This window comes from Rattus norvegicus, chromosome 17 (genome assembly GCF_021556685.1).
Source record: "Rattus norvegicus strain SHRSP/BbbUtx chromosome 17, alternate assembly SHRSP_T2T, whole genome shotgun sequence".
Lineage (NCBI taxonomy): Eukaryota > Metazoa > Chordata > Mammalia > Rodentia > Muridae > Rattus > Rattus norvegicus.
The window spans coordinates 8,776,983-8,801,420 of NC_141550.1; the positions used below are offsets into that span (position 1 = coordinate 8,776,983).

The following is a 24,438-nucleotide window of genomic DNA, read 5'->3' on the forward strand; positions in this document are numbered from 1 at the left end:
AGAAGAAAACACACTATACAAACAATGTGCGAAGTGTCCTTTCCCCTACTTGACATCACTTTGGTAAGTCTTTAAAGAGTCATCGCCGGGGCTAGGGATTTAGCTCAGTGGTAGAGCGCTTACCTAGGAAGCGCAAGGCCCTGGGTTCGGTCCCCAGCTCCGAAAAAAAGAACCAAAAAAAAAAAAAAAAGTCATCGCCACACACATCAACTGGAAGCAATATACAATACTCTATTTTGTTCCTGAGCCATAATTAATGTCATAAAAAAATCTACCATTGTTGAGTCCTTATGTTCGCCCTCCTTTGTGATATTTAAGTAATCAGTGAGCATCTCTGGGCAGAGGCCTTCCCCAAGGCTGTGATGGTTTCCTCCGTGTAAGTTCCAGGTACCACAAGGCATGGTTCATGGGAGACGCGCACAGCAAGGCCCTCAGTATGGACTGCCTACCCTCTCCCAAGAGCCACATCAGAGGCTAGGCTTTGACATCACCCTACCCACCTCTGTGTGCCAGCTCTGGCCATAGCTCCTTACAGTTAGTTTGCTCGTTCAGTCCTGGGACAACCGCTCTCCGAGAGCATTTAATATATGTAGAACTCTTGCCCAACACTGCAGTCTCTTCGGTGCAAGACTAAGCCATGGATCCTTCTCCCAGAACTAGCTCAGAGCACAGGAAAGACAAGCCAAGATCATGCTCCAGGACCCAGGGACTCAGGGTGACTCCTATCCCAGGGTCTGTGGGCCTTAACTGTAGGTCAGAGTGAAATACCCAGGAAGCAATTCCCTTTCAAGGTGCCAGCCATCGCTAGCACAGTTACCTGGTGTCCCAAATAATGACACCAGCCTGGAGCTAGCTAGCATCCCATAAAGCAACTTGCCCCAACGGAATTGCCTCTGTATTTCCCAGCAGAGCGGCTCAACTCTGGCTCAGTGTAAATAGGCTGTCTCTGGGCCCGCTACGTCACCTCACTCTGGCAAGTTATGGATGGTACTACAGAATCGCCCGTCATAAATACAGCCCCTCTGTTAAACAAAGCCGACAGCTTTGCGCCAATAACCTTTGAACCACTCAAGCCCAGTGTCAATTGTATTTGTCTTTGAGCCGAGGTTTACTCTAGACTGTTTGCTAAATCAGGGCTCATCTGTGGAGATAATTCAAATATATTACAGGCACCAGGCAGACAAGAGGCCCTCCCCCACATGGCCTCAGCCCCGGTCCCTGGGCCACAGCAAGCAGCCTACACAGCCCCCTAACCACTCGGCAAGTTAGACTAGGAAAGGGCAAGGAAAGCGAGAAGGGAAGCTGGGACTCGGGTGAGAACAAGGGCTCCTCCACAGCTCTGGCCTCCTCACAGAGCCTGCTTCTCCTGGAGGAGTCGAGAGCTGTCTTCCTGGACCGTGGAGAACCCGTGTTCAGAGATTCTGCATCTACCCTCAGACCCCAGAGTGGAGTCAGCTTTGTGAACGGAAACCTCGGAGGCGTAGAAATCTAGAGGCAGCCCCTGGCCTATGCCGAGGAGAACCTCCAAGTCCTGCTGGGGCGACAAGGAAGAGTGAAGAACCCTTTTATGTGGGGACAGGACAGACAAACATGCTGAACAAAAGCTAGGCAAGAAAGAGAGCACTCTGGTCAAACCAGCTACAGTTACCACTGCCCAGGAAGGCTGACTGGTTTACACCCTGTCCCTGCTGCAGAACTGGCCCTGGGCTGAGGCCAAGAAACAGAACTCAGCAAGGCTCCTCCCTCGGCCATTCTCACAGCACTGCCCACTTGCCTTCTCAGCCCGGGCTCCCTCGTACCCCTCACCATCAGGGGGCTCTGTCCAATGCCCCCCGCCCTCCTGCAGGAACCCAACCCCTCCCTCCCACCACCGGAAGTGGAGTTGAAGCCAGGGAAGTACCTTGCTCTGCTTCATCTCACGATTATGAAGCTGCAGGCTTGACAGGTCAGGAGGTGAGGGCGGGGGATCAGGGTGTTGAGGGCTGTGTTTAGATTATGTCCCATGAGCCTCTTTGAAACTCAACAAGGAACCACGCTGAGAAGGCTAGGAGGGGCATAGGAGTGAATACAGCTGCGTCATGGTCAACAGAGGCCGGCCAGCTGCGTGCCCTCCGGCAGTCACGGGCACCCATCCCTCCTATCCGTAAAACAGAAGTCATTCGCTGGGCCTAAAGAGCCGGTAAGATTCTGAAGTGTGCTTGCCAGCACAAAGGACTGCTGCCCTTGAGATTAGGGGCTGGCTGTCTTTTATTCAGTGAGGAAGAGAGCAATCCAAGAGAGCGCTCCAGGTTCCATGACTGCTCAGTCGACTGGAATCATGGGATAAGAGCCTTCCAAAATGCAATGGCTCTCCAGTCCACTCCACACAGATACCCTAGATGTGCATTAAACCATGAGGCCCTCTCCACCCTCTACCCCCATCGGTACCACGGGTGTCAGGGAGGCCCTGGGTAAGACCAGCGCCTGAGTTTGCTGTCACTCACCTTGAGGAGACTCACCCCTCCTTGGGATGTGGGAAATCACTGGTCCCCACTTCTCATCTCTTCTAGCACCTGGGAGAGGTCGCCAGGGTTGGGTGCCTGGAGCATCTCCCTGCCATCTCTGCACCTAACAGAAGCAGCAGAAAGACGCAGCAACGTCTGGGCTGAACCGGGGAGACAGCAGACATTTATAAATGACCCTCTTAGCTGTTTACAAGACACCTTCTGAGAGAAAGCAGAGGAGGAGAAATAAACTTGAAGTAGGGAACCCTGGCGGGAGTCTGCGATGTGCTTTGATAAGCCAGCTGCACCAGCACTTCTCCTTGGTTTTTTATGGCCAGTTTTACAGCCCCATGTTTGGGACTCTTTATCAGGGGCCGGAAGGGGGTAGCAAGCAAGATCCCAGACAAGAATCCTTCCCCAACAACTTCTACAGCAGAGACTACCTCATCTGGTGATCAAGACAGCCTGTGTCCCTTCCAGTCCAGGCCGGTGTGTCCCCGTCTCCCCCGCCCCCAACATCCAGATCTGGGCTAGACAAGACATTCCTCGGTGTGACAGTAAACATGCAGACCAGGCCCTTCTGGAAACCTTAACGGGACTGAAGTCATGTGAAGTCAAAAACAGGGTTGGGGCTAGGACAGTCCGTCCCATCAAGACCTGGATGCCTTGTCCCAGAGTCCCCTAAAGGCAGGCAGGGTGTCTCAGGGATCCCCAACCCAGCCTAGCTCAGTGCTCACAGCTGGGCCTGAGATAGAACTCAGGTTGGACAGGACATTTTGTCATCGCCACGCCTTGGCGCACCAGGATTGTATTGTGGTGAAAACAGTGGGGAAAGTGTTTCTCACATCAGGTAATCCACGACTCAATTCTATCCCCTCTGTCTAGCTGGCCTTGGTTTTCCCACCTGTCAAATGGTCCCTAACTTGAGGAACGGGACTATACAAGAAACTCAGTGAGCAGGCCCGGTCTTCGTAGTGGATGATGCCAAAAGTCACAGTTCATCTTCCCAGACAGGCTGTACCCTGGAAGCCTCAAGTTTTCATATCGGCCTTACCTAAATGACGTCTTTACCTTAAACCCTGTCTTTAGGGCACGGCTTCTAGCATGCATCACTGTGCTGGGAGAGGGGAGTGCTTTAGAGTTGGAGAAAGGCTTAGTCCTATTCCCCAGAGAGCCCAATCCACTGTCATAACCAAGCCTACAAATACAGGCTACGCTCAGGAAAACCCGACGATGGGCTCAGGGCACAGGGAAGTGGACATCCAGGGTCAGGGAAGGGAGGTTGGAGAAGGGTCCTCGGCAGACAGTCTGTGCTAGGCTGAGGAGAGGGGAAGCTTTGCTAGCAGGGAGGCAAACTATTCTCTGGTACCAGGTCACTGCAAGCCTGGTTCACTGCCAACTGCATGTTGCCTGCACACACTACCTGCAGGGATGCCTCTGGGGGCGAGTCAGGGCCAGATAAGCTAGCAGCTTTGCAGGCTGCCTCGGATCTCAACACAGATATCTAACCCTGAGCACAGCAGCCACTGGCTCTCCAGGGGAGCGAAATCTTCTCAGCCCCAGCTGTCCCCTCCTAGGTTGGTCAAACTCGAAAGTCTTCTCTCCCCTCCCTGAGCATTCTCCCAGAACTCCTCAGCTGGTCAGCATAAGCCGCTCTTGCGTCTCAGCACCAACCTGCTGGCTCTGCCAGACGCGGGTTTGAATGGCCTCAAAGTGACTCAAGACTGTGCCTTCACCTCTCCCCTCTACACCCTGGTTCCTGACCCTCCTGTCTTTCCAAGGGTCCTTCTAGCTGCACTTGAATTCTGTTCAGGCATGTCCTTGGCCCCTAAACAGAACTTCAACCTGATCTCTTGCTCATTTTTAGACATTGCCAAGGTAACGGAGATGGGCCTGCTGTGTATCTTTCACCCCAGTTCCCAGTGGCCACACGTTACCAACACACTATCAAGACCAGGACATATGAGACAAATGGGCAACTCTGTGTCATTCTCTGTCTCTGAGCTTTCCCCAGGTAAGACACAAACAAACATGCTACCAAGCCTGGTAGCAAGGGCAGATGGGAGAAAAAGAATTCCACCAATTGCAGCTTGAGGAGGCAGTGAGTTTATTGGAGTTAGTGACAGGACACGGGCGAGCAGTTCCTTACAGGAGCATGGGCAACTCTAAGGCAGGGAAGTCCCAGAAAAATCCCACCCCCAAAATGGGTAACAGCTCAAGACAGCTACACTCCTGGAGCTCCCTGCCCAACGTTCAGGCAGCTCAACCCAAGAGACCCCTCCCTGCCAGCCACTGTCTGCCGTTCGTGTGACCTCGGGGAGCACTGTCAGTTCTACAACTCCTGAGCCTCCCACATTTCCTTAGCTTCTGGAGCCTTAGGGGCTCCCCTCCTCCTTCCAGGAAGGAGTGTCTGAATTTAGAGGAAATGGCTACACAGCACCTCACAAACAGACATGTACGAAATGCTCCCTGGAGCCGAGAAGCTGAATTAGTCCCAAGATATCAACATCGGCATTTCTGGTGACCACCTTATAGCCACAGTACCTCCTCTTTCCCTCCCACCACTCACCTATCCCCTGGGAATTCTGCCATTTTTCTGAAGATGTAACTCAGTGGCAGAGTGTTCAAGGTCACTGTTTCAATCCCCGGCACCGAGGAGGAAAATTTTTTTGTTGTTGTCATTTTGAAGATGTTATTACATAAATAGTATGACCCAGTCGGTGACCCCTTGAGATTGGCTTTTTCCATTCTTCAGAATTCCATCGGGACCGAGGGGGAAGGAGCCAAAGCTTCATCCCTTTTGGTTGCTGATTATAACCTTCCCGATGTGTCCGTTTGTCAGTTCGTGGGCACTAGTTTTCAGCCACCGTAAGGAGTTTTGCTACCAAAAACTCATGTAAATGTCAAGTAGCAAGTAATCATCCAATGTTTAAACCACTTGACACACTTCTTCGAAACATCGCAGTTTTTAAAGATAAGGTCTCGTGTAGCCCATAAGGCTGGCCTCCAATTCACTCAGTAGTTGAATATGACCTTGAATGCTGGACTTCTATGTGCCTGCCATGCCTGAATGGTGCTAGCGGTCTAGTGTAGGGCCTTGTCGTACGCTAGCAACATCTGAGCTACATCTCCAGGCCCCTGACAACACTGCTTTAAAAAAGGTGTATTTATTTACTGACTTGTACATGTGCCTGTATATGTGAGCCTGCATGAGTTTACGTGCAGCACTTGCATGCAGTACCTGAGGAGGCCAGAAGAGGGCACCAGATATCCCAGAACTGTAATTACAAGGGGCCGTGAGCTTCCACATGGACATTATGAATCATACTCGGGTCCTCTGCAAGATCGGTAAGTGCTCATAACTGATGAGCCGCTGCCCCTCCAGTCCCCCAAAATACCATGTTTATGATGTAATCATATATGTGTGTGATCACACACACACACACACACACACACACACATACACTCAGAGAGAGAGAGACAGAGACACACAGAGAGAGAGAGAGAGAGAGAGAGAGAGAGAGAGAGAGAGAGAGAGAGAGAGAGATTACTCACTTCCTCTGCCTTTTTAAAGATATCTACAGGGCCGGAGAGATGGCTCAGTTTTTAGGAGCACTGATTACTATTCCAGAGGACCCAGGTTCAAACCTCAGCAACCATACCATGGCTCACAACCATCCAGTTCCAGGAGATATGATACCCTCATCTCTCATCTGGCACACATGATGTACAGACATACATGCTATATGTGTGTGTATATATATATGTGTGTGTGTGTGTGTGTGTATACATCGTATACATATATATACATCATATACATATATATATATATATATATATATACATATATATCAACACAAGGCCCCACTCCCTGAAGATGGGAGAGGAGGAGAAATGTGGGAGAGCAGGATCCCGGTCCAGAGCTCCCCAAAGGCCCTCCTCTGTCTTCAGGAGAGAGAGCAAGTCACTAAGCCTCCCATGTAAGAGCACCTGCACACTCCCACCAAAACCTCCTTCTCCCCCTCCCATAGGCTGAGGCGTCCACAGCACAGCAGACTTCTGCATTGCCACACCGAGGACCAGACGGGGCCCCCGGGACTGGAGGGGGCCCCACAAGGTTGCAGAACGGAAGACAGTATATGGCGTGGTGCAGTCTCTGCCTTCCTAGGCTACAAGGCTCCCCAACGCACCTCTAAAGTCTAAGTAATGAGCGCATCCAGGCCGCTTGGGCATCTGGCTGCGTAGTATTCTGAATAAGTGTGGTGGACTTCAGTGGAGCCCAGAATGAAGGAAAGCAGCAAGACGTCCTGTGCTAGGCCTCTCGGTCATCCCTCTCCTTCTTGAGGGCTAACAGAAAAGGTTCCCTCAGCATACTGGGCACAAAGGGACAGCATCACTGAGCAAGCGTAAAGGGACAGCCATGAAGCCCTGGCAGTGACAAGTGCCAAAGCCCCCTTACCTTGCATTTGTGTATCAGCAGGGATGGCTCTGTACATCAATGGGCTTAGCTCCCAGAGCCCAGTGGGGAGCCCCTGACCCTCTGTGACCCAGGCCCACCTATGGGCCCACCAAAGTGAGGCTCTCAGTACTTCAGAAGTCTAGCAACCCTCCATCCTGCATGAGATGCCGCCACAGCCCCTGAGGATCAGGCGATCGCCCTGAGGCAAGAATTTATTCTAGGCAGAGTTTGAATATGATTTAGAATGGGGAGAAAGGGAGCCCATGAGGACTCAAGGCTTAGGGTGGGGGGGTCTGCATATAAGCTGGACCCCAACTGGAGGAGCCAAAAAGAAGGCAAATGTCTACTGGCTCACCTCAGGTCTAACCTCTTTGAGAGAGATCCTGACCCTAACCCTGTGGCCTGGGTTCCTCAGGACTCCTGCCCAACCAGTCAGGTCAGGGTACCGTGATCGATGACGTCGGACAGGGAGTCAGCCCCCAGAAAGGCGGATCCTCTGGGGAGATGCCAAAGTTGGATTTCACAGTCAGTACCAGGGAGGAGACAAGGAAGCTATGCAGACGGCAGCCCCAGAAGACAGAAACAGTGTGGAGTCCAGTCCCTGGCCTCAGTTCCCCTTTGCAAGAAGCGAGAATACAAAGAAGATCTCATTCACCTTTGGGCTAATGTGGCTTCCTCGAAGGGAAGGCAGGCCAAGCACGGGAGCCCCTACACTGAGCTCTATGGACTCCAGTGTCTCATCATCTCAGCCCTGAGAGAGCAAAGCTGTGCCTGTTGTCCTTGTGTGCTGTGAAAGCCAAAGGAACGTGTGCCCAGTAAGACGCTAGCAGAGGCCTGGCCCACATCTGGGTGCTTAATCCAGGGGCTGTGCTATTACCATTAGTTGGAATCTCGGGCCAGTAGCTGAGTCTCTCCCAGGGTGAGTTCCTCATCTGAAAACTTGCTGACAGTTGGCTGTGATGAGGAAATAGCCCAAGAGAAAGAACCCAGCACAGGCCTAGCACAACTGGTCCTCAAAACCTGTTAGCCCCTCTACTGTTCAGCCAGTAAGTCAGTCAACAGGTACAGGCTCGCTTGAATCACAAGTGGCTAAGAGGAAATTCAAACAGGACTGGGAACAAGAGATTCCCGCTGCCCTGAGCAGACTGCCAACTCAGGCAACCAGGAGGGGCTTCCCAAAAGTTCCTCGACCCTGGCCAGGCCCTACTTATATGCTGAGTCCCCAGCTAGGCATGTGGGCGTCTCACCAAGACCCCAGGGCATCTCACCCATCAGAGCTGCCTGCTAGGCCAGCACACACCTTGCCAACATGAGTATTTATTTAGGATTTAAAAAGAAAGGGGAAAATCACAGAATACTCCAAAGCACTCTACAGAAGGAAAGAGACCACAAGCCTCTAGGGATCTGGTAGGGGCTCCCAAAGCCAGTCCCTTGGGTGACCCTAGGGTCTTCCAAGGGCTTTGGCTCAGCACCAGGCCCCTTACATATGGTCACCTCACAGTCCTGCAAGGCAAGAGCTCTTCCTCCCTCTGTGAACAGCTAAGAAAACAACGCTCACTGCTCACCGTGCTAAGAAGGCAGAGCTAAGATTCACACCCAGACTGACTCCATAGGTGCCCTGGGCACCACTGGATTTGTATACCCAAATGGTCTCAGCCCTCAGGTTCTGTCCCACTTGGATCTGGCTGTGCTGATGTGCACAGCTGGGAGTGAAGCAACAGCTGAGAACACGTCCCCAAATGATAGTAATCACCCGCAAGCCACCAGCCCTGCACACCTCAGGCTTCCCAAGATGGGGGAGAACAGCCCCCGAGACACTGAGGAAACGTAAATATTTCATGGGCAGCTCCCTCTGGTAGGTCTCCAACCACGCTTTCAATTGTCATGAAACAATTCAGATTTTCCAACCCGGGGAAACGGGAGGCCCGTCAGGTCAGCCAGCCAGCTTGAGCAGGAGTAATTATGTTAAAAGCTTCCGATGACGGTTCACCATGCTGGTGCCCTAGCACCCTGTCCCCTCACGCAGCCAGCAGACACGTGGAAGGCAGCTGAGACATCAGAGAGACTGACAGCCGCGGGGAGGTAAACCGAGGCTCCACAAAGAGACAACTCTAGCAAGGCGGGGGCCACGACGTCTCTTTATGGTTCCCCACGGCACACTGTGGCCTCTAGAGTTTAGTGGAAGAAGAAACAGGACTGGTGGAGAAACAGACGGATGGAGAGGTTTTGTACCTCCCCTCATCTCGCCTGGTGAGGTCCATTCTAGGTAGAGTGTCCACTTGTCCCTTTGCTTTCTTGGCGCTTGGGGTCAAACTCAAAACCTGTCACATGCTAGCCACATGCCCTAACCCTGAGCACCCCTATTCCTGGTCTCAAAATATAAATCCAAACATAGTTCTTCATTCCAACCCTTCCTCGGTTTCTCTTTGCTTTCAGGAGAACATCTCACAAGTTTGGGAGTTGTGTGTCATCTGGTTCCTGTTTTTCTCTAACATTCACCATGATTTCTCTCCCAGGCGCTAACTATATAGGACCTTCTTCCCTTCCCGGTGCTGACTGTATAGGACCGTCTCCCATTTCCTTTAGGAACCACGAGAGCCTTTGCATCTCTTGGGAAAGATACTCAGGGGTGGAAATGGTTCCAGGTCACTCCTCAGGCTGTCACTCATGATCCTTCGCTCTCCAGCGCTGTAGTTAATGGTGTATATGGGGGGAGAGGAGAGAGTTTCCTTGGCTCAACCCAAATGTGTAGAAACCATCTGTCTTTCTTTGTGAGAACCTAAGCACAAAGTGGAATTCTCTCAAGCTTTTGACCAGAGAGAGGCCAGCCCAGAAGGATCCCAGGTCAGAAACCCTCCTACTCCATGCAGATTCACGGAACTGCTGAGAAATGGGATATCGGGATGCCTACTGGCTGTTTCCAGCTTCCTGGGAATCTCAGGGGGTCAAGCACATTAATGCCTTACCTGATACAAGAGTCATCCCCAGTTTTACAGCCTCCAACCCCCGCCTCCTTGTAGATGTGGAAGGAGGGGGTACATAAGACCTCCCCACCCCACTGTAGCTTCTGCTCACCACAGAGCCATACGACAGCAATTCTGATAGACTCTGGCTCTCTCAACAGAGCCAGTGCCTGCAGATCACCTTGAGGGACTCCCCCCTAAGGACCCACGAGGACAACAGTTTCTTTAGAAAGCATTTTTATTTAACGTTGTGATCACCACCATCATGGACATCACTAATTATTATGAATGGATTTTTGGAGGAAGGTGACCACTAAACCCTTCCTGTGGTAGTCTACCAACCACAATCCTGAGCCACTTTTCTTCACCAAATGGTCAATTCAAAAGAGGGCATGCAAGCTGTACCCCCGCCAATCCCCTCCACCACCCAGATGGGTAGCAGGAGAGACTCGGGCTCTGCTGCGAGGGAGCTACACCAAGTTTGACTCAATCATTACACAAATATTAATTTCAAAAAGTACAGCAGTCAGAGTTGTGAAAGAAAAATAAATTCTCCTCGCTTTCACTAGGTGTTGAGATAAGAAACGCAGCTCAAGGGATCCCAAAGACGGCGTGTCTTTGCCTTGCTATGAGCCCATGTGATAAATCCCCCTCAGAGTCTTGTACTAAAAGACAAGCTTCTATTAAAAAGTATGCCAGAGTCAATCTGTCAGACAGTCCAGCTGGCCTTTCCCATGATGCACCTGGAGGTCAAGAACTATAGGCAGCCTGTGATGCCAGGACCCAAAGGGAGCATGTGAAACACTCTTTTTTAGGAGATGAGAAAATAACATTAGGAAAAGATATGTTTTGACCCATCCAGGTTCACCAAGGGCTTTTGGGATTTCTGGTCACCCCCATCCCACTCGTCTGCCCAGTTGTCCTATAGAGAAACTTCCCAGTAGTAACCAAGGCCAGGAAGCAGGTTAACTTCAGAAAAGGGGTCCATCCCTACCTTAATCAAACACAGTGACCCCCTGAGTCCCCTGAGGAAAGAAGGAACGAGAACAAAGTGTCCCATGGATGCTACCAAGAACATTCAGCTGTCTGCTCAAACATCTCAAGACAAGCCCTTCACCAGTATTCTATCCGATAATTTCTTAAAATGAAGAACTCTCATCTCCCCATTTCGCAGATGGGAAAACTGAAGGTAAGAGGTCTACGGCTTCCCTAAAGCTACACAGCTAGAGTAAAGATTCCAAGTCTGACCAATTGCTGCAACTAGAGGAAGTTGTGGGTCGGGGGTGAGGGGTTGGGGAGGGGTGGAAGCAGTCAGTGAACAAGGGTATGCAGAGAATCTCCCATGCCGTGGAGTCATCAGCTGGTAACAAAACCGAGAAAATCACCAGGGCCTGAGAATAGAACACTGTGATTTCCTACTCTAGTCAGAGAGAATGCCACCCCAACCAGGAGCCTGCGTGTCCTTCAGTAAGGATTCACTCTTTCGAGTTTATGCTAAAAGATGCCGGTACACTTGGGCAGCTGGTGATTAGGTAAGAAGGCCATTTTTACCATAAACCAGTGAGGAAGACTCAAGAGACATTGGAGAGGGGGACCAGAGGCTCAAGGGTAGGGAATAGCTTTTCTACCAGGCAGCGCAAGTGAGTACTGGTGACCAGCGTTCTTAACCCTTTGAAGCCAGTGAGAGCTCCTCAAACCCACTCTTCGAGTAGATGGAGATTGTGAAGTTTCTCTTCATCATTCTAGCTGGGTATCTAACCTCCCAGACCTCAGCTAGCCTGGGTCTTGGGTCTCCCAGTTCCTAGGCAAGGTGGTCCTAAAGGTACCGATCAGTACCAGAGCAGACACAGAGTCGGGCATCCACCACAGCAGCTGTCGGCTAGAACTAGGCAGGCAGGCGCCGCCTTTGACGGCACCTCATGAAACTTTAATGCACAGCCATCTCCCAGCACCTTACAACGAATCAGCCGAATCAGCCGCCCTCGATCTGATGCTCCAGGAAGTTGGAGGCCAGCCTGGATTGCTCGGAGTCTCAGGCACAGCCTGATTCGCCTCTAATCTCACAGGCTGACCAGCCGAAGGGACAAGCTAGGTCTGGAAGCGGAGGAAGCAGGGGTTTCAGTTGATTGTTCCCCCTCCCCCACCCCTACCCCGAATAGAAGGTTCTTCTTCTAGCCCCAGAGCACCACTCACCACTCGGGCACCCATTGGGTTGTGAGTGTGTGAAGGGCTAACTACCAGTTTGCCCAAATTCTGGTCATCTCCCAAAGGCCGCTAGTCAAGACCAGGCCTACAGATTCGCAGAGCCTCTCTGCTTCCCAACCCACATCAGGATGACCACGGAAGGGGGTTCAGGTGAAGGAGCAGGACAAAAGGCTGCAGGAGGGCCTGCTCTCTGTAGTCGGTCAAGCCAAGTCTCAGAAGCCCAGCGCTTTGAGGAGGAAGGAATCCCTCAAGCAAGGCAGGTACAGAGGCTGTCCCCTAGCACACCCAACCCCTGCACACAGAAACTCCGAAGTTTGTCCTCAATCTTCTGTGGATAGCAAGTCTGTGACGAAAACACTCCTCAAGCTGAGCAGAAAAGTGGGAAATGGTAGAGCCGGCTTCACCTGACAGGATCCGGGGAAACTCTGGCCAGACCCACACTAAACCAAAAGCAGATAAGTCCCTCGAATGTGGGGTGGGAAACTGCGCCCCTGGAGAAAGTATGCTGGGCCAGTGGGACCCAAGGCATCTCAGGCAGCCCACGGTTGAGCCCCTCCCTATGTATGCAGTCCTGGGCAACCTCTCCAGCCCCGACTGTGGCGGTGAGCTGCACCGACGTCTCCTGCGCGGGGAGAAAGGCCCCGGTCCCACACCCGTGGGACTCCGCGCCGCCCCCTCCCCTTGGGTCCAGGCGAGCGCTTCGCTTCTCCCCACCCCCCCCATTCCCGCCTCCCCAGCCGGTGTCCCCGCCTTCCCCGCGGGCGACGGGCGACGGGCGGCGGCGGGAGGAGCGGGTTGAACCGAGGCAGCCCCGACCTTGCGCGTTGGGATGTAACGAACCGGCGGAGACCCACACTGCAAGCAGAGCAGAGCCGGCGGCCACCTGAGCCGGAGTCCGCGGCGGGCGAGCCCGGAGCCGACCAGCCTCAGACACAGAGCTGCCCTGGTACGGTAAGAGACGCCGGGCTGGGGCGAGGGGTCTCGCAGGCGTAGGCAGGGAGGAAGCCAAGTCCAGTGCTTGTTGGCTTCAGCGTGCGCCATCGAGGCAGCACGAGCAACTGGTTCCTGCAGCCCGGGTGGATCACGCCATCACCGAATGCTAACTCACCTACGGGTGGGCCCACTCTGTGCCTCCGCCCCACACCCCCCAGAGGACAATTGTGTCCGGTGCACGGTCTCAGGCACAGCAAAGGCGCAACCCTGGAAGCCTCTGGCAGTGCAGGACATGAGGGCCTACGGAACACAGTGGCCCGTGAGCCGGCTGGCAGCCACCGCGTCCAGGAATGGGGCCCCACCGCAAATGGAAACGCTGGCCCCTGGGAATGGCTAAGGACTTGGGGCATAGCTTCGCGTCACAAGGGTATTTTCCCCAAACGAAACTGCTTCGTTCATTCGTTAGTTCGTTAGGCAGCAATGCCGCCAAAAAACAGTAGACAGCAGCCAAAGTCCCCGCTTCTTCACCCTGGACCATGTCCTGCCGTCAGTGATGTCCCAGCCCACAGCAGCCTGTTCCCAGTAACACAGTTCCGGCTTTTGCTTCCCCTAAGAGAAAACCCAAACACTTTTCATAAAGTCCAATAAAGTCTTTCCCAAGGCTATCTCCTGGGTTTGGTTGTTGACACAGAACCTCTGAGCACACAACCGTTTCTCTAGAACCGGGTCTTCAAATTCTGAAATTGTCCAGTCTCCAACACTGAGGTCTGGGATTGAGCTGAGGCAAAGCCCCGGGGGGTGGGGGGGCCCTCCCGCGAGGCTCACCTCTGATCGCTGTAGAGGGAATCTCAGGCTGAAATCCTGGGTCCCAAGAGTTTCCGATATAGAAGTTCTCCAAAATCTAAAATACATATATTGAACACAAATTTATGAGAAACGAAGGTTTAGGTGTTATCCTAGCATCTCCGCAAGCTGAGAAATCCCCAGGTTGTCCACGTGTGAGTGATGGGAGGACTAGGACCGGCCGGGTCTAGGATAAAGACACAAACTGCCCGCAGCAGGGTATCCTGGGAGAACACTCCCCGCTCCTGCCCATTCCCTTGTGGTTTTGGGCCTTGGTGGCTCCAGCAGAGAGGAAAAAGTGGGATCTGAGGCCGCTCCTTCCACAGGGGCAATAGATAACTTTCTGAGACAGGCTTCCAGCACCCTTCTCCGGAGAAAGCAGCCCTAGGAAGAGTGGAAAAGCGGGTCCTCCACTCTACAGCGAAGTGATAAACGCTACCCTATCTTAGCCGTCCTATATTTCCTTAGCTCAGCGCTCTCTGGAGTCAGAAAACATGGTGGCAGACTTGGTGAAAACTGGCCTGGAGAATCACAGACCATATCAGCCATGGAGAGAGACAAGCCCTATGCTTCCATTGTACCCCATGGCCACTGCTGTCCTACCTGGCAGTCAGGATTGCCATACATCCCTGCCCCTCAGAGAAACTTCGATTGGCTGCAACCTTCTGGGAAACTGACAGAATCCTCCAAGTTTGATCCTATTTCCACCTGGGCATTAGATGTCTGTAATTGCTTGTATAGAAAAAAGAGAGAGAGCTTTTATTGGGGAGGGGGTATTAGATGGGGTAGAAAGAGGTAGGTGGTCCCTGATGCACTCCAAAAACTGGGTTTTCTAGTTTGAACTTCTCCACAGCCTAAGAGGCTTAGGGTTGGAATGTCCCAGAGAGTCACAGATAGCCCTGGGGGCAAGTCATAGCACATTTCTTCCTTTTCCCTAAAATCCCTTGATTCTAGGAGTACCGATTTTAGGGCAGCATACCCAGATAGGGACATAGGATGGCCCCCATGAAAGCCCTCCTCTCGGCCTTCTCAGGAATTAAATTACTAAACCATTCTTTTTGCCAGATTCTGTTTTGAGTAAGCCCAGATCAGCCCGGGTCCTTGGGCTGTCTCCTCCAACTCCCACAACAATGCAGGCTCCTCCAGATCACAGTCTCTGGGGGGTTTCTTGAAGGCCAGAGAAATAGCTCGTGCGTGCGTGCGTACTCTGCGCAGGTGGGGAGGGCAGTGGAATAGAATTGTGACTGACCTGCTTCAGTAAGACCCCTTCCCTCCACCCCTCCTGCCCTGTCTCAAAGTGGTCTGGAGGAGGCTGACTCCCACGTTGAACAGGAGAACTGGATTCAGTCGGAGGTCAAAGCCCGTCCAAGCCACGCATCAAAAATGAAGGGGACTGCTCATGAGTCTCGGCCCCAGAAAGATTGTAGCTTTTCTACCCGTGTGCAAGCGCATGCACATACCGGAAGCCCCTGCTTAGACTAAGACAGTGGGTGAGGGGGGAGGGGGGCTGCGGAAGAGCCCAGAGCTTATACAAGTCTCATTCTTCAACATGCCCAGGGTCAGGGCACAGCCTCTTGTTGGTCCTCCCACCCCCGCCCCCCAACCCCTGTGATCATTTGTACTATTGAAAAACATGGTGCTCTGACAGTCCCCACGGTGGGGACTTCGGGCTTCTTTGAGGGACTCAAAGTCTGTGAGGACAGCAGAAAGAGTATCTGAAAGGATCTGAAGACCACTCTATTCCACACAGCAAGTCTTGAGATCTCCAAATAAAAGGACTGCTGTGTCTACCAGGAGTAGTACAAGAGGCTTGGGCCCAGAGGGGCATGCAGCGGTGGCTTAATAACTACATTAATACACTGATGATGTATTAATACAATGACGACGTGAACTATGGATGTTTTTCTGACCAAGGAGCAAGTGGTGCCACATAGTCCTTGTAGGACCTAACTTCCCCATTCCTGTGTCCCCATCTGAAGTGTACTACATGCTCTCCCACCTTGATCTGACTTGATGGACTTAGAACCTACCTCCTATCCCATGCTATCCAATTGGACACCAAACAGCACATGTGTGTGTCTACCCGTATACAGCTTCTTGGGTCCAGATGTACACGTGCACAATGCCATCCTTGTGTGGTCAGGGCTGCTCTCTGACTGAGGTAGCATGGGCCAACCGCAGCACCTAGGTATCTCTTTGAAAGGAGGCACTTGCTGCTTTGGTGCATTGAAAGCAGGGCTGAGGGAACTGCTGTACTCCCAGTGCACCGCTCCCGTGGTCAAGCTAATTTCAACCTAGTGATCTCCACTTGCAAGGAGAAATCAAGAGTGCCTGGGCCTAAGTCAACTCACTGGGAAGCATCCTTCCTCCACCTTTGCCCTGATTCTGCCTCCTGCGATGGGCCAGGCCCTAAGTAGCTGGGCACCTTGAAGCAAGGCCAAGGCAGTACGAGACACAGTCCTTGCCCCCACAATTCTCACCAAGGAACCCAGCTCAGGGTCCAGCTACTTTCCTTTGGTAGTGGTAAAGCTGGGAGGACCGACCACCTTGGATGTCCCCACCAGCAACCCACCTGCATAGCCAATCCAAGAAATGACTACAGGAGAAGATGTCTTGGGCTCTGGGCACTGAGCCTGGAGAACAGGGAGGTGCTTCTCCCCTAGGCTTCAGTCCCAGGGCTCCCACCCTATCAGTGGCTGGTTCAGGGGAGAGATCTGCAGGTGAGACCCAGGGACAGCGTAGGGGTCCTCCCGTGGCTACAGAGGCAGGTCAGGGCCACCTCAGTTGTGACCTGTTTACTCAAGACGCTGAGGTCCCTGGGCCAGTTAACAATTGTTGGATAAAATCCTTGGACAAACTTCATTGCAGCGTGAGGACCTAAGGAGGGGACCACTCTTGTGAGCCTAGAGGGTAAAGTCTTTGCTTGGGGGGCGGGGAGGGGGCGCCTCTGGTGCTACTGGTTTCCTAGCAGTGCGTTGGAGACTTTAGAAAGCAAAGGCTTCCTGGGCTCCTAGCCCAGGGTTGTGAGACATCAGTCACCTGGTCTACCAGGCCTATGCTGAAACCGTGAGAATTAAGAGAGCAGGCCCCTGCTGGAGCAAAGTTACCCTAAAGGAGGGCAGAGGCTGGCAAGGCCTAACCTGGCGGCTGCCAAAGACCTGATCATTGGAGGTGCAAAACAAAGGGGGAGATAGAAAGGCAACCACGGGCCTGGCTGGGTTTTTGGGGTCTCCAGCCCGACTCGACACGGCCTAGAGCCAACAGAAACGTTTCGTCTGATTAGAAGTCATCATCTCTATCCGAATCCCGGAAAATTGACTGCGGTGCAGAGAGGAAGGCCTGAGAGCAGCCTTAGGGGAGAGTGTCCAAACTAATTAGAAGACAGCATCCGGGGCCCATTAGAGCTCGCAGGCTGCTGTCATTCAGCCGGCCCGGAGTTCCTGGGAGAAGCGACTGGGGAAGGAGGGGCCGGCAGGCTGCCCCTCGAGGACACTGCTGGGAGCTGCGGCAACAGGGAACTGGCCCCGGCTCTGCCACTGCCCTGACGCTGGCTCTGAGGCGCCGTCACAGAGTGATCCTGCTCGGCGAACCTTCACTCATCTTAAGCTGTTCTCGCCAGCGGCCGGGGACTTCGAGGCAGCCCAGACAGGAGTTGACTCTCAGTGAAACAAGTCACTTGGGGCCCCAAGGTGGGCACCAGCCGCCCGGGGCTTGCTGGCCAGATGCGTTTCTTTTGTGCGGCTGAGGGAGACGTCGGTGTGTCACCGGGGAAGGAGGGAGAGGCGCGGTGAGGCCGCGGGAGAAGGGGGGGGGTGAAGCGGCGGGAAGGTGGCTGCGGAGGGGGAGGGCGCGGGCGAGGCCGGGAGGGAGGGAGAGAGGGAGGGAGAACGGCGGAGAGGGCGCGGCGCGGGCGGCTCGGGGCTGGATTCCGCCCGCGCCCGCTCCCTCGCTCGCTCGCTCACTCGCTCGCGCCCTCCCTCCTTCTCTCCCAGCCCCCTCCCACCGAGGCCCACCCCACCCACCACCCCTGGCGCAGGGACTGCTGGAACCTGGCGGCGCGCACTGTCGTTTTCAGACAGACTCTGCGGGCTCCGACCCGAGCCTTAGAAACCGGCCTCGAATCGGGACTGGGACCCGGGCCTGCCGGGCAGCTGAGGCCGGAGCGGCGGGAGCGCGTGGCGCAGCCTCGAGCCCTGAGCCCCGTCCTGCAGCCCCGAGAGATCGATGGAGCGCGGGCGTCGTCGCTGTGGGCGCGGGCAGCCCTGGGGGGCAGCCGCTTAGGCGCCGCTCTCTTGTCCCCAACAGGTCGCAGCCCGGGTGGCCGGGCGCTCCCAGCTCCGGCTCCTGGAGCGCCCTTTGCGGTCCCCACCTCCATGGACGCCTTCAAGGGAGGCATGAGCCTGGAGAGGCTACCGGAGGGGCTGCGGCCACCGCCACCGCCGCCACACGACATGGGGCCCAGCTTCCACCTGGCCCGCACCGCCGACCCCCGGGAGCCGCTGGAGAACTCAGCCAGCGAGTCATCCGACGCCGATCTGCCAGGTAAGAGCGCCCCCCGCCCCGACTCCCCACCCTCGGAGTGCATCCAGCCTCCGCACGCACCGGGCAGCTTGGCACGCAGCCGGGTCCCCTCTGCGTCTCGGCAGCGAGGAGCTTTCTTTTTTCCCTTGGTCTCGACCTGACGGTGAACGCGGAAATTTACACACGCGTTTGCAACGCACACGCGAAGCCACTTCCAAACAGTCCCCACACGCCAAGCCCTGAGTGGGATTGATAGCCCCTCTGGAGCAGGAGCGGATAGCAGGCAGGAGGAAAAAGTTGTGTTTTCCCTAGCTGGTCGCCGAGGAGCCGCTGGGGCTTAGGGAGAGAAGCCAATGCATAGGGAATAGAAGGGTGGCCAAAGAGACGGAGTGAGACAGACACCTTGACAGATGGAGGACAGGATCCTAAAGGAGAGGTGGGGGCACAGAGCAGGCTAGAAGAGAGGGGTCCGTAAAGCCGAGAGCTCGGGGGACAGGAGAGCCAGCGGACTAGGAGGCGCGCCCGGCCTGACTCCGGCAGAGCGGGCAGAACCCTGCTGCAAGAGAGATCCCAGCCCACGTGGACGCCCTAGCTCCGAGCCACCGTCCAGCCAGGGAGGGCTCTGGACTCAGACTCCACAAACCCCCCAACACCAGCTGCCTTTAAAAAGACGAAACGAAACGAAACGAAAACCCCAATATCATGAGCTGGGCCCGAGATTGGGCGGCTTCGGCCATAGCTGTTTAACAGGCCTGTCCTGTCTTGGAGCTGCAGCCGTGCGGGGTCCTGGCTGCCGGCCGGCCGGCTGGGCCTTGGGTGTCTCTTCCACATTTATTTAAACTGTATTTGTTTCTGTTTTGCATCTCTAAGTGACTTTCCCCGAGCGGGTGTTAGAAAACAAAGCTTTGACTGTGGTTTTGTTTTCAAAAGTTCTAAGCGTGGTGTTTGTTTTTTAAAAAAAAGACTATAGTTATAGATTGATTTTCAAATCACGTCTACAGGGATAAATTAACAATTCTAACTGTGCTTCCCTTTGAAATAATACACTAGGAACATTTCTCTGAAATTAGAAGAGAAAAAAACTTACATGCCGCAAGATACTTGGATTTTTTTAAAAGTCAATTCAAAATGGCGCATTTCTCTGAGGTTTTTTTTCCCCTCAAAAATCCATTTGTAGCGGTTTTATTTTGTGAATTTAATTCGCCTAGCTGTAATGTATTTCTCTGGGGTTTGAAAGGTACTACAAGTGTCTGTGTGAGGGAGTCTAAAATTTATCTGCAACAATGTGTAGGTTCTTTTTCCCAGAGAAATGTCCATCTGACTGAAGCTTGCACACATTCAGTTGTGTATTTAGTTAGGGGTGCGCTCACACCAACCGCTTTTGACTTCTTGATTTACATTTGTTCTGGTTCTGTCCGCCTCACTGAGGGTTTATGCACCCGTTCTGGTTTTAGGTAGAGAACTCCGAGCCTTTCTAGGTTTCCGTTTTGTTTTGCAGTTTCTTTGCTTCATGTTTGTTTGTTACTGCGTGCATCTTGTGTAGCTTTAAAGAGAGAGAGAGGCCCGGGTCACTTAGACAGAATATGTCTGTCTAGGGTGTAAACGGTGGGTTTTCTAGACCTCGGAATCTGAGGCCATTAAGACTGGAAACCCAGCTAAGTTGCGGCTCTGACCCAGCTCTGGCAAGAACTACGTTTCAGGCTACCACAGGCTCTTACCCCACAGATCTGCTGGTTTCAACTGGAAAGTTCAGATACTAGTTCAGAAAAGCTGGGGTCTCTGCTCAGATTTAGACTTGTAAGAGTCTCAGCAGGGCCGCAGCTAGCGCAGGCTGCATGAGCAGGCCCTACCTAGCCGGGAGCCCAGGCCCGGCTGAGGCGCCCAGGCTCTTTTCCGTGGCACGCCAGACCTAGGGTTACTTACTGAGGACCTGCACCCGGCCCTCCCTTTCCAGTGGGGAACAGTTCCCAGGGCCCCTGGATGAAGGGAGGGCAGCCACCGCTAACGGCAGGCGCTTCGGTGGAGCCGGGACCGGGTGCAATAGTGTTAGCTTGAGGTGACTCGCGCCTGTTCCTACCTGCTGCAGACAAGGAGCGCGGTGGAGAGGCCAAGGTGCCTGAGGATGGCGGCGCGGGCAGCGCTGGCTGCGGCAGCGCGGAAGACCCAGCCAAGAAGAAGAAACAGCGGCGTCAACGCACTCACTTCACAAGCCAGCAGTTGCAAGAGCTGGAGGCCACGTTCCAAAGGAACCGCTACCCGGACATGAGCATGAGAGAGGAGATCGCGGTGTGGACCAACCTCACTGAGCCGCGAGTGCGGGTGAGCGTGGAGCGCATGCAGAGGGCTGCCGGCTGGCACTCGGTAGCTTAGACTTAACTCTGACCTCGCGAACCTCCCCTCTTTTCATAAGAGACCCCACTTTAGGCCCCAACCAGCCACCCGCGTCAGCCAGGTCACTGGGCTGCTACTTTCTGAGCCCTTTTACCTGACCCGCAGGAGCTACTGCAAGCCCCTGTCGGAAGACCCCGTCCCTGCCCCCGGAACTCTGTCAGATACCGGAGTTACTCAGAGCCAGAGATTGGGCAGAGGATTCTCTGCCGCTAAGGACCTCGGGAGCTCTAAGCCTTCAACCCCTGGAAAATGAAAGGGAAAGGCAGTTCGTGCCTGAGTGCCCCAGAGAGGCCCGAAAAGGTGTTTGAGTGGGGTATCTCAAACTTCTTGGAGCTGTGATCTCATTCTGAGTTTACCTTCTCCAATCTGTTTTTGGAATACTCGCCATCTTTCCTGGACAGTCAGCCAGGTACTAGCTGGACCTTTGCCCAATGCCCCTTCCCACTGTAGGTCTGGGGGTCATGTGGAGCAGGGACACTGGTAGCGAGTGGCCCTCCCACTACACTTTTCAGACGTAAGGTCCCAGACCCAAGGCCGTACTGTATTCTGGCACCTCCCCCAGTTTCCAGCAAATGCTACACGTTCCTACAGGCGTAGGAAGGAAATCGTTTCTTCCCTGGGTGGGCAAATATTTAATCAGACACTGGGAGCACTCCTCGGGCCAGACCAAAGTCCCACCTGATGCACAGAGCCCCTGCCACAAGCCCAACCTTCAGCCCTCCCCGGTGAGGTTGGTCTGACCCAGTGGGACCCTGGGCGCAGACCCTCACCCTGTAATTCTGAGCTCACTAATCCTGCCGAGGTTTATGGGGGTAGGGATGGTGTGGGGTTGAGTAGACAGAATCAGGGCCTGGGAAAGGCTGGGGTCTAGGGGTTCTGGGCTGAAGATCGAGCTAGGAGGTCAGGGGGCCAACGGTGGGAAGATCAGGGAAGCTGGGGAGGACGTGGTCGGGAGAGAAAAGTGGCCCTTAACAAATTTTGTAGGAGAAAACAGAGGTGGAGGCTAGAGAGAAACTAGTAAACTTACGGAAATTAAATATTTGCAGAGAAACGTATTTGGGATATATTTAAGCAGCAGGAAAGAAATTAAATATTTAAGGGAAGCAAAGAGGTTGAGCGTTTAGAAAAAGAAAGGATCAACTATTTAAGGGAAACAGTGGGGGTCAGAGATCTGGAAAGAAGGGATAAATTAAATATTTAGAAAAGAATAAAACGGGGACAAGAAATAAAGGAAAAACAAACGAGTTTAGATAGTCAAGAAGTGAACAAAATTTTACATTTTGGGCAGGAGGAAAACTATTAAATATTATAAATACGGATGAAAATAAAATATTTGAACAACGAAACTCGTCTGAAAAGTCGGAGACGGTCAGTTTCGGGGAAGAAAAATACTTTTTGTGTTTGAGAGAGAAAAAATCGGATTGAACTATTAAGAAGAGGGTAGTGGTGCCCCATTTGGAAGGAGATGACAGAAAGAAGACAGGTTGAGGGAGGGGAAGAAAACGAATATTTGTTCAAACAAAAGAGAATCTGAGTCAGAAAAGAAAATAAATTTAACTCGGGGAAGAGAATTTTTAAAAAGCTGGGGAAAAGGGAGAGGGCTCCTATTTTCTGGAGACGGGAAGGGAACCATTACGGAAAAACTCGGCAGAGGCTGAAGAAAAGGCGGGATGTTAGGAGAGGGGGCTACAGAGTCTCAGGTCGGGGATGAGGGTCCTTCCCGGCCACCACCGTGGCCCTGACGTTTCTCCCGCTGGCTTCCCCAGGTCTGGTTCAAGAACCGGCGAGCCAAGTGGCGCAAGAGGGAGCGGAACCAGCAGTTGGACCTGTGCAAGGGCGGCTACGTGCCGCAGTTCAGCGGCTTGGTGCAGCCCTACGAGGACGTGTACGCCGCCGCCGGCTACTCCTACAACAACTGGGCCGCCAAGAGCTTGGCACCGGCGCCGCTGTCCACCAAGAGCTTTACCTTCTTCAACTCCATGAGTCCGCTATCCTCTCAGTCCATGTTCTCGGCCCCCAGCTCCATCTCTTCCATGACCATGCCATCCAGCATGGGCCCGGGCTCCGTGCCCGGCATGCCCAACTCGGGCCTCAACAACATCAACAACCTCACGGGCTCCTCGCTCAACTCGGCCATGTCGCCGGGCGCCTGCCCCTACGGCACCCCCGCCTCGCCCTACAGCGTCTACCGGGACACGTGCAACTCGAGCCTCGCCAGCCTGCGGCTCAAGTCCAAGCAGCACTCCTCGTTTGGCTACGGCGGTCTGCAGGGTCCAGCGTCGGGCCTCAACGCCTGCCAGTATAACAGCTGACCGCCCCGCCGGGTCCCCGGGGCCGCCGGCCGGCAAGGCGCAGCGGGAGCGCGCGGAGCACACGGGGCGCTCGCAGCACCTGGGACCTCACCTCTGCGCAGCCCCTTCCTCCCCACCCTGCCTCCAGGTTGGTTTTGTGTTTGCTTTTCCGGACCCCGCTCTGCCCCCAATGAATAAAAAAGGGAAAAAAATCAAGCCAAGGGAGGGGGTGGGGGAGAGAAAGCAAAAAAAATAAAAAAATTTTAAAAAAAGGACATCGGAGAAAAATGCTGGGGGTGGGGGTGAGTTGCAATGTCCCTGGCGATGGCGCAGGTGGTGCGTTCGAACCCTCGACCCCCAACTGTCCACTACACCAAGGGGATGTGGCGTGGGGGAAGCCAGCGCCAAAGTGGCTCGGAGAAGACGCCGTTCGTCCCTGCCGGAGCGCCTCAACCCGTGAACTGAATGTAGGGAGCCTGGAGGCCCTGGGATCGTTCACCCGATCAAAAACCCGAGGCACCCTCTCCTAGCCTGGGCCGTCCGAGTGCATGCAGCGCGGATCACTGTTGGAGCTTGAGCCTGGCTGGGGATGACAGCGCTGATGGGGATCCGGTGTGCCGGATTAGCCTAAGGCCCCGGGATGCCAGAAGAGCCCAGCAGCCCTGAGCTCTGGAGCCGCACACTTCAGGCCACTGAGCCGCAGCTGGCCGTGGCCAGTCCGCAGCAGGAGGGGAAGGGCTCAGCTCTGAGTTCCCCAGCCCCAGCTTAGCCGCCAGCCCGGCCCTCTGCTCCACTACGGGTCCAGGAGGTGGCCCAGTGAACAGCCCCTTCCTCACTGCTCACCCGTGCAAGAGTCGAGCCAGGAGAGCGCGGGGCCACAGCCCCAGGGCCCCCGCCCACTTTGCACACCCGCTCTCTGGCCCGCGCCCGTTTACAGCGTCCCTGTGTATGTCGGACTGACTGTATAGAATTATAAATCTGTCTATATCGACTTGTCCATGTACGTCTATTAAAACCATAGTCGGAGCGTGCTAAGCACCACTGAGCCCTGGCTGCTTCATTCAACTGAAAAGGGAGGCCAGCGCGCCGCACTGAGAACGGAGTCTCCCTGACCCTGGGGGTGGTAGAGGGAAGACCTGTGGCAGGGGTTCCCCAACACTATTCTTGACCTGCCCCTTCTTGCAGTGACAGGCAATCTGGTGGAGATTCCTCTCCTCCTTAGGAACCCAACTCTCCGAGCTGGGCCTGCTTGATCCTCAGATTCCTAGGGTGTTGAGAACACCTATGACCTAGATCGTAGGGGTGCACTCTCTGAGCACCGTTTAGGACTGGAGCTCCCTGTTCTCCCA

General features: G+C 54.1%; 1 protein-coding gene and 1 long non-coding RNA gene across 7 annotated transcripts in view; one reads left to right on the forward strand and one right to left on the reverse strand.

The window, feature by feature from the left end:
• LOC147999975 (uncharacterized) overlaps window positions 1-2,773 on the reverse strand; it is a 69,671-nt gene extending 66,898 nt beyond the window's left edge. The window contains exon 1 of one of the 2 annotated variants that reach the window (XR_015641448.1): window positions 2,484-2,773. This is a non-coding gene — a long non-coding RNA (uncharacterized LOC147999975). The remainder of the gene's footprint in view (window positions 1-2,483) is intronic. The other variant, XR_015641449.1, reaches the window with a different exon arrangement.
• A 9,705-nt stretch (window positions 2,774-12,478) lies between these two features.
• Window positions 12,479-24,127, forward strand: Pitx1 (paired-like homeodomain 1). 5 transcript variants are annotated; one of them, XM_087589639.1, is made up of 4 exons: window positions 12,479-13,061; window positions 18,192-18,428; window positions 20,494-20,726; window positions 22,565-24,127. In XM_087589639.1, exons 2-4 carry the CDS (start codon window positions 18,260-18,262, stop codon window positions 23,108-23,110), a joined length of 948 nt encoding a protein of 315 aa, XP_087445765.1. In that variant the 5' UTR covers window positions 12,479-13,061; window positions 18,192-18,259; the 3' UTR covers window positions 23,111-24,127. The 5 variants fall into 5 exon arrangements, with proteins under 5 accessions (XP_087445765.1, XP_087445766.1, XP_087445768.1 ...); XM_087589640.1 differs by having other exon boundaries at window positions 12,669-13,056; XM_087589642.1 differs by lacking the exon at window positions 12,479-13,061 and adding an exon at window positions 16,748-17,575.
• The last annotated feature ends 311 nt before the right edge of the window (window positions 24,128-24,438 follow it).